The 9,800-nt window shown below is 40.2% G+C and overlaps 1 protein-coding gene across 1 annotated transcript in view; it reads right to left on the bottom strand.

Annotated features, from left to right (window-relative positions):
- The window catches only part of LOC100410141 (DNA repair protein REV1-like), a 54,229-nt gene continuing 44,429 nt past the window's right edge, over nt 1-9,800 (bottom strand). Inside the window, 9 exon segments of the mRNA XM_078348356.1 lie at nt 1-389; nt 1,255-1,357; nt 1,663-1,819; nt 1,908-2,140; nt 3,061-3,182; nt 3,769-4,001; nt 5,220-5,419; nt 5,639-5,804; nt 7,267-7,369. Coding sequence (XP_078204482.1) covers nt 164-389; nt 1,255-1,357; nt 1,663-1,819; nt 1,908-2,140; nt 3,061-3,182; nt 3,769-4,001; nt 5,220-5,419; nt 5,639-5,804; nt 7,267-7,369 — 1,543 coding nt within the window. The 3' untranslated portion in view covers nt 1-163.

Raw genomic sequence — 9,800 nt, 5'->3', positions numbered from 1 at the left:
TATTAAACAACTGTAAACACTTCACTGTAAAAATCCATAAAATTTTATAAACAAACATTTTGTAAATAGAATCTATGCTACAGTAAAAGAATTAACACAATTATTTACATGCAATACTGACAAATTTGGCACTTTTTGAAAAGAAATGTACAAAACACTTGCTTTAAAAGAAATTTAAAATTATAAGAACTCCGAGCATTACTATCATGCACTTTGCAAATACCTCACAAGCACTTATGGCACAGCTATCGGAGAGCATCAGGCTCTCTGGGTATATTTGTGTAACTTTTAATGTGCTTCCATAAGTCTGTTGTAAAACCACCTGAACATTGTCAAGAATAAAGTCAAATGCCATATTCCAAACCGATTCCACCGATTGCTGCATCAACCTAAAGGTGGGGAGAAAAGAAACATCATTAGGAAAGGTCCTTAAAGACTATTCCTTTTTACCTATAAAAACTGATTTGGGAAAAAAAAAAAAAAAAGAATCCTGGCTGGGTGCAGTGGCTCATGCCTGTAATCCCAGCACTTTGGGAGGCCAAGGTGGGCAGATACGCTAAGATTAGAAGTTCAGGACCAACCTGGTTAACATGGTGAAATCCCATCTCTAAAAAAATACAAAAATTAGCTGGGCATGGTGACATGCCTATAATCTCAGCTACCCAGAAGGCTGAGGCAAGAAAATTGCTGGAACCCAGGAGGCAGAGGCTGCAATGAGCCACTCCAGCCTGGTGACAGAGTGAGACTCTTGTCTCAAAAAAAAAAATCCCAAAACACCCAAAAAACAATTTTCTTTTTTTGAGACAAGGTCTCTATCAACCAGGCTAGAGTGCAGTAGTGCAATCATGGCTCACTGCAGCCCTTACCTCCCAACTGGGACCACACATGCCACCACGCCCATACTATTTATTTTTTATATTTTTTGGTAGAGATCGGATTATGCCATTTTTGCCAGTCTGGTCTCAAATGGTCTACCCACTTCAGCCTCCCAACATGTGAGCCACTGTGCCTAGCCCACTTCCTAAGGTATTTTAATCATGTGTAAAAAAGACCTTGAAGACAACACACTTTGACCTTATTTACTACTCAGTCAACATAGCATTTATTCCTCTGGGATTTCAAAATAAAAGATATCACTTTTTCATTAATCCTAAAGCGTAGTTTCCCAGAAAGGTTAAAACTTCTCAGTAGTACACCCTCAATTAGTCATTGTGACACGCCATTTTTCCCCCTTTGATAAAAGTGATGAATTACCTTTTCATGTGTTTTATAACTAGATCCAGTTTTTCCAAATTTTTTTCCTCTATTAGATCAGTACAGTATTTTACAACTTGCAAAATGTCTTCTTCCATTGGATCTAGGAAGGGGAAAAACTTCAAATGAGTAAAAGTATATCTTTTTGAAGGAGAAAGGCAGGGATCTGCAAGGATAAAGGAAAGCTGCATTTCTACAACTATACCACTAACCTACAGCTCTCAAAGGAATGGGCTTTGTTACTTTTCAAATCAAGCCCCGGAATCTAAAAGCTTTAGGGGTAGCTCCTTTAAGCTTATTATGAGTTAGAGAAATGGTTTAAATCTCCATAGTTTAGTCTGTTTATGTTCCCAAATCATGAGACCACTAGATCTCAGCCTTGGGCCATCTAACACAGGCCAAGCCAACCTGAAATAGTAGTTATCCATTCTTTGAGCAAGGTCTTCACATCATTGAATTCAACAGCTCCAGCTAGATTGGGTGCTGGAGGTCTAACACAGCCAGCTGGGTCAGGCTGCAAACTAGAAAGGCTTCGCACACCTGAAGTAGAAGCAGAGAGTTCTTCCTGTTAAGAAAACAAAGGATAAAATTACTATATTCACACATTATCCAGGTACATTAAGATCTCATAAAGGTCCACATTAAAGAATTACCAGGGGTTTCTCTGAAGGAGGTCCTTCATGTTTTAGAAATCCATCAATTAACTTCTGGGGACTCCCGCAGGCCCCTGGCAGAGTTTCTGTGGGACTGTTAGGCAGCTTGTTTTTCAAAGGACTCTGAATCCTTTTTGGGGAACCGATAGGTTTGTTTTGTTTTGTTTTTTTTTTTTCTTGTTTCTTTTCTTTCACTGCTGCTGGCTTTAGCTGAAGTAAAGCATTCTTTGGCACTAAAAGAAGATGGATATAAGATCCTCCACAAGGCCGGGCGCGGTGGCTCAAGCCTGTAATCCCAGCACTTTGGGAGGCCGAGGCGGGTGGATCACGAGGTCAAGAGATCGAGACCATCCTGGTCAACATGGTGAAACCCCGTCTCTACTAAAAATTACAAAAAATTATCTGGGCACGGTGGTGCGTGCCTGTAATCCCAGCTACTCAGGAGGCTAAGGCAGGAGAATTGCCTGAACCCAGGGGGCGGAGGTTGCGGTGAGCCGAGATTGCGCCATTGCACTCCAGCCTGGGTAACAAGAGCGAAACTCCGTCTCAAAGAAAAAAAAAAAAAAGATCCTCCACAAAATGATAATATGAGTACAGACAGTCTGCATTGGGTTCTCTTTCCTCCTCCAAAATGTAACAGTCTCCCTAGCCCACCCCGCCCCTCCTGCCAGGAGTGAGAGGCAGTGGATGGCAATGGCTGAAAGTGCAGGCTCTCCAATTCTCTCTTTGCTTTGCCACTTACTAATTTGACCTTTGGCGTGTTGCTTATATATTATAAGCAGTAATAAATGTGGGTTTGGTGTTTATGATGCATATCCAGAAACTTTCAGATTTTGTTTTGAACCTACATTCTTTGATGTATTCATCTCAAAGGACAACTAGCTGGACAAGTAATTCAAAACACTTCTAGCAATGTCCTATTCCAACTTTTTAAAAAGTAAAAAGTGTATTTAATCATGAAAATACAGACACAAACCCAATTAGAAATACGGTATTTACTCATATTGTATACTTCAGATATCCCAATACAAAGAGCTCTTAATGCCACTAACAGCTTAGACTCTGGCCATTATACACTGCCAATAATTACACATTAGAGTGACTCCATTACTCTTTATTTTCATTTTTGTTACATGCCACTTCCAAGGCTCACCAGATGCGCTGGCTGACTGCTGGTGAGTGCTGTTCTCTCTCTGCCTTTGTCTTTGATCATATGCTGCTTTCAGCTCCCTTTGAAGTTCAGCAGGAAGGGCAGCAAATACCTCAGGGTCCACCCAGTGGAAAAGACAAGGTCAAAGTCAAACCTGAACTAATTCTAGATGGTAACTAGTTTATGTTTTTCACAAAATAGATTTTTTTTTCAAATAATACTTTTCTGATCTGTATGAATTCTTAACAGGTCCCCAATTATCAAAGCTGGTTAAATCTTCAAAACGGTTAGAGCAAGAATAATGAATTAAGAATACTAACTTAAGAAAACCCACTACAACAGCAGAACAACCAGGGTAAAATGCACTAGTAGAAAATGGGAAGCAAAACATTAAAACAGAAACTCAGGTTGTTACTGTCCCCCATGTAGGATTATACATCTCCACTGTGTTGTATGCAAGTGTGGCCACTGATCTGTTTGGGCCAGATCCATGTGTTTCTGTCTTACCATGCCTCCCCCCATGTCTTCCCTCTGCTGCTTCAGCAGGAAGCTGCAGATGGAGGAGATGGAGACAAGCCCACCCTCCCCTCCGCTCCCCACTGGAAGAGGTGTAAGATACAGAGGAGAAAGGCAAGTGACACAGGGCCTGAACTGGAGCAGCGGGGTGAGAATACTGAAACTACAGCACAGGATCCCTGTATTTAACTTACCTGTGAAAATGCTGGAAGGGTTATAACGTTTATTCCTGTGTCAGTGTTCGATTCTTGAGGTTCTGGTATTTGCAACAACACTGTCCCAACTGGTTGTGGCAAAATTCCTGTATTACAGCCATTTGCTAGTTCTTTCTTTTTGTCGCCATGTGATTCTGCTTGCTGAACAGCACAGACTTGCTCTACTTGTTCCCGGATATCAGGTGGAAATGCTTCTAAAACAAACTGATCCAGCTATAAAATGCCGAACACAGAGTCTGAAGTTAAAGCACGCTCAGAGATGAGGTGTTGGGTAGTTGACATGCCACTTTAAATTTCAATTTGAACACTGTGGATAACCAATGTAAGGTACAGACCATCAAGCTACGAAAGGCACCCCCAGATAAGCACATTTTTGGAATGTCTTGGCCTTTTGTCACTGAAGCCTGAAGTAATATGTATAGTCTGGAGAGAAGTGTATACACTACCAGCCACTACCGTGTGACCAGGTAAGGCCGAATATACTCAGGGAATATCCTGCAATTGGAGCCAACAGATATGGATAGCCTTGGTGAAGCTCAAACCAAATCCCACCCTGAAGAGGGGGGAAGACCTGAGGCACATGTTAAAAGTCTGGACAGGTAACAATCCTGGGTCAAAAGTTCACTTTTCAGATGACAGACCCCCCCAAAAATGCAAATAATTGTACTCTGACAGTGGCACGCTATAAGAAAAGGTTCTAGAAGCTGACTTTTCTCTAACTTGCAGGACAGAATCCACTGTCCGTTGGCCAGGACCTCCCTCCACCTTTCCATGCATGTTCGGCCCTTTGGAAACATGCAATCCCATCAGCTGGGTAGGCCAATCTTATCTTGCCAGGAACAACTGCGGGTATCTGTCACCAGCAGCTGGAAACCAATACAACATGCATATCAGAATTGCCCCATCCCCTAGTTTTACAGCCAGTATTTAACATCTCCTTCAGCCTCCTTCCATGGAGGGGGAGCAGGGGCACAAATAAACTTCCCAATATAGCTTAAGGTGCTACCACACCAGCAGTACAGCCATGCCAGCAGTACACATGTACAGCCCATACAAGCTGAATTAAACCATCCCAGAAACCTGTTTGTAAATACTGCAAAAAGAAAAAAAAACCCTTTGAAGTAAGGCCTCTACTTCCCCACTAATCACTAAAGCTGCCTTGCTGAATACAGTAAGTCTACACAATGACCACTGTCACAGACAATGGCAGTTCCCAGGAGGCCTGCCTTTCAACCATGCTTTATACCTTGCAAGAGCTGCAAATCTTTGCAAAAGCACTTTCACTCAACCCAATTATTGCTTACTTAGAATCAACATCATAACTTACCCTAACAAGTGGCCCTTTCTCCCTTTCTTAGGATGAAGAAATAAAAATACCATTTTCATTTGTAAACGACTTTTGTACTTATATTTAGAACCATAAAAGTGTACCTGGGAAGGTGACGGGACCTCTATACTAAGGTTAAGTCTTGACTGCACACTGACAGAATGCAGACCATTCCATTTCCCTGAAGACTCAGTCTTGTTAGTATCAGGACTGATACTGGTCGGCAGATGTGCAGGAAAATGTGTCAAGAAAGTGCAAGTTCTAGAAGCAGATGATATTTCCAGATCCACAGCAGCCAGAAATACTACAAAGAGAAAATACCCTCTTCAGATCATCGGGCAGAGCCTTTAATCCCTGATTTCCTCTGTCTAATGCAAAAAAATAACTTTATTATTGATTCATCATAATGAAGAATATAAATATGTTTTAAACCACATAAAGCTGTGTCAATTTTAAAACCAACTGCCACCTTTCCAAGGACATAAGCAGCACTTAAACAAGAACCACACTGATGACCACCAACCTTCTTTGTGCTCCTCTTCTGTGGATTTCTTAGCTTTCTAAACTTGGAAGACATCATGGACAGAGTGTGACCCACGAGGAAAGTGGCTTGACTGAATCAGTGGGTGACTGGGACATGTGGAAGTGTTCAGATCAGCTGGAACCAACTGATTAACGTGAATCCCAACCTAGAACCCAGAAAAAAGATTGCTTCTAGGAAAACTAAAGTGAAAATATGAATTCGACTAAGCAAAATCCTCAGCAAATCCTTTTCACTATCTCCTAGATCCAGTTTATAGAATAAAGGTAAATCAAAGTATTCAGTCTTATATATGACTTATTACAAAAACAATTTCTAGATTTTCATCTGAATCTTGAAAGTATCCAATTTTCCCAAATACACCAAAACGTCTTTAAAATCATGAAATCCAAACAAGTGGAATACTGTATTCCACTGAAGTTCTAGTCAACTGAGGTTTTAAATTAGGATAAAAAAAAAATTAAGGACAGTCTACTTGGAAACTTCACTATTTTTATCTTTTTAAAATGAAATACTCCTCAAAAAATATTGGTGGGAGTGAAGAACAGTACATATACTACAGATACTCCATAAAGTGCCATTGTAACAGTATTTCAAGGAGAAATTTCACTTATGGCTGGCTTAGTGACTAATACTTCAACGAAGCCCACATCAAGCCAAAACAACCCTTACTTACACATGCACACATAAAACTAAAGCTCTAAAGACTTTTTAATTTGAGATAGCCTCACTGTGTCACCCAGGCTGGAGTGACTCATGCAAGCTCCACCTCTTGGGTTCAAGTGATTCTTATGCCTCAGCCTCCCGAGTAGCTGAGACTACAGGCATGCACCACCACACCTGGCTAATTTTTGTGTTTTCAGTAGGGATGAGGACCAGTTACAGTTGCTCTCACCTGTAATCCTAGCACTTTGGGAGGCCAAGGCAGGTGGATCACCTGAGGTCAGGAAGTTCGAGACCAGCCTGGCCAACATGGCAAAACCCTGTCTCTACTAAAAATTAAAAAATTAGCTGGGCGTGGTGGTGGGCACCTGTAATCCCAGCTACTTGGGAAGCTGAGGCAGAAGAACTACTTGAACCCAGGAGGCAGAAGTTGCAGTGAGCTGAGATCACGTCACTGCACTCCAGGCTGGGCAACAGAGCAAACACTCCATCTCACAAAAAAACAAAAATCTACAGTTTTGACATTTTGATGCCTCTTGCCTATTTCAAAGGCATCTTGGTGTGCCTTTGGTTTCACTTCCTTCTAGGTCTTCATACAGCAGAGTATGTGTCTGATTAAAAAGGACCTTAAAGGTGCAAATTTTATGTATTCATACTCCTAACAGTTATATCCACTTCTAGAAAACAAGAACAGGGGGAACATGTATATTAGCCCCTGGTTAATTAGGGGTAAATTGGAAAGTACAATAAGAATCTAAGAAAATTATTTGAAAATGAAGGAGATCAAATCGGAGAAAGTCAAGAATTTTTGTTTCTTTTTCTTGTATCACAAAGCAGCTAAAGATCTACATATAAAGTCCCTACACGTCAACAATAGCCATTCTGAGAGCAAGCCTCAAATGAGAGAAACATTACAGAAAGTCAGAATTTACAATTTTATCAAACACCCCTCTCATATCCGATATATTTAATTTCATTGTATGAAACATGTTTAGCATCACCTTTCCAATTATTTTTCCATTATCTGTTGCCTGGTCAAGAGATACAGTCCTGTAAGTGTTAGAATTAAGAAACAAAAGCTTCATTCCATATGTATTCACTAGTACTTCAGTAGTATGTAACTGTTTAAAGAGTTATAGAAAAGTCATAAACGGTTACAACAAAGGTTATAAAAGTGAATGCCATAATATCCCTTCAAGGAAGCCAAAAATACTAGTTACATTGGCAACAAAGGGGAAAAAGAAAAATTATGCAACACTGGAACTTTAAGGTAAAAATGATAATGGACACGTGGGTCAACTGAAAATAAAGTTGAGAAATTTAGGAAAAGATAAATGTTAGCTAACACATACAAAAATAAATAACATTTCTCAACCACAGCACAAATGAATGGTAAACACAATGTTCTTGATTCCAAGAGAAGTTTTAGGTTCTAAGATTATGTACAAATAATTGATGCTGAGGTACAGCAAATATTCAGAAGAGAAAGATGAATTCTCTATATTTTGGTTCTTGACTCTCCTTTCACTGTTTATAGAGAAAAGCCAATATACAATTCTTAGATCTTTAAGAACTCTTGGGGAGGCCGAGGCAGGTGGATCACGAGGTCAAGAGATCGAGACCATCCTAATCAACATGGAGAAACCCCATCTCTACTAAAAATACAAAAAAAATTTAGCTGGGCATGGTGACGCGTGCCTGTAATCCCAGCTACTCAGGAGGCTGAGGCAGGAGAATTGCCTGAACCCAGGAGGTGGAGGTTGTGGTGAGCCGAGATCATGCCATTGCACTCCGGCCTGGGTAACAAGAGTGAAACTCCATCTCAAAAAAAAAGAACTCTTAAGGAGGACCAAATGATTCATCAGCATTATTAGGTCCCAAAGATGTACTAACCTCACCCACCATTTCATCAAAGCCTTCTGAGCTTCTCTGGCATGAGCAGAGTGTCTCATGGCAAATAGAATTTCTAACACAGTAACAGATTAATAAATTACTACCAGTTCTCTTTCCAAAGGAAAGTTATTTTATGTTTTGGATGGTCCTTTCCATGTATCATGAACAAATAAAGTTCCAGACCTTTAAACAGGAAATATTCCCAAAAAAAATATTATAAATTGAATCTGATTTTCCCTTAGAAACTATTTGAAAAGATAATCATATTACTTAATTAATTTATAGAAATGGCCCCTAAAGGCTGGGCACAGTGGCTCACACCTGTAATCCCAAAACATTGGGAGGGCAAGGCAAAAGTATTGTTCAAGACCAGCCTGGGCAGCAGACTGAGATCCTGTTTCTATAAAAATAAATTTTTTAAGTAAATAAATACATGACAATTCTATTTACTATTTGAGATACACGTGTAACACTTAGGTAGGTAAATATAATAATTCAAGATAACCAACTGATTAAAAAATGTGTTTTATAAATTATGTTGTTTGATCATAATTTATAATTCCTGCTTTCATGGTTAACAAATGCATTAATGGTGAACTTGGAGTTTCTCTGTTTAAGAGCAGTCACCTCATAGTCTAACAGTATCATCATATACATGAATGTACTGTGTATGGTTGGCATGAGTTAAACATCAACAAAACTATACTTTATAGTTCCTTATAAGTAGCTTTCAGTGTCAAAAGTCTCAAAATTTTGGTTTAACAGATAAAACACGGTTTTGGTTTGACAGATAAAATGACATGTAAAACCAAGGATCTTCATAGTGGTCACAAATCTTACATGAAGTTTAATATTAAGTGGCTGGCCCTGACATAAAAAATCAAGGTTTCAGAGGCCACTGTGGCTCATGCCTATAATTCCAACACTATGGGAGGCTGAGGTGGATGGATCATTTGAAGTCAGGAGTTCAAGACCAGCCTTGCCAACATAGTGAAACCCCATCTCTACTGAAAATACAAAAAATTATCTGGGTGTGCCGGCATACACCTGTAGCCCCAGCTACCTGGGAGGCTGAGACAGAAGGATCGCTTGAATCCAGGAGACAGAGGTTTGCAGTGAGCTGAGATCATGCCACTTCCCTCCAGCCTTGGCGACAGAGCCTGACTCGATCTCAAAAAAAAGGGGGGGGGTTAAGAGCTTTTACCAGTTTTCAGGCATTACAGTGATTCATTCATCTTTTCACCAATTAAATCTATACACCTATGTAAATGTAGTTGCTCTCCTTCACCATCATTTTTATAGCTACTATAGTCTGTCTTTGTGTATCATCATTGTTATTTTGAGACAGAATCTTGCTCTGTCAGTCACCCAGGCTGAAGTGAACTGGTGTGATCTCGGCTCACTGCAATCTCTGCTTCCCAGGTTCCATCAATTCTCCTACATCAGCATCCCGAGTACCTGGGACTACAGGCAAGCTCCACCACGCTCAACTAATTTCTGTGTTTTGACTGAAGATGGGGTTTCACCATGTTGGCTAGGCAGATCTTGAACTGCTGGCTTCAAGTGGTCCACCCGCCTTGGCCTCCAA

The sequence above is a fragment of the Callithrix jacchus genome, chromosome 14, assembly GCF_049354715.1.
Source record: "Callithrix jacchus isolate 240 chromosome 14, calJac240_pri, whole genome shotgun sequence".
NCBI classification, from domain to species: domain Eukaryota; kingdom Metazoa; phylum Chordata; class Mammalia; order Primates; family Cebidae; genus Callithrix; species Callithrix jacchus.
This window is presented reverse-complemented; position numbering and strand designations above follow the sequence as displayed.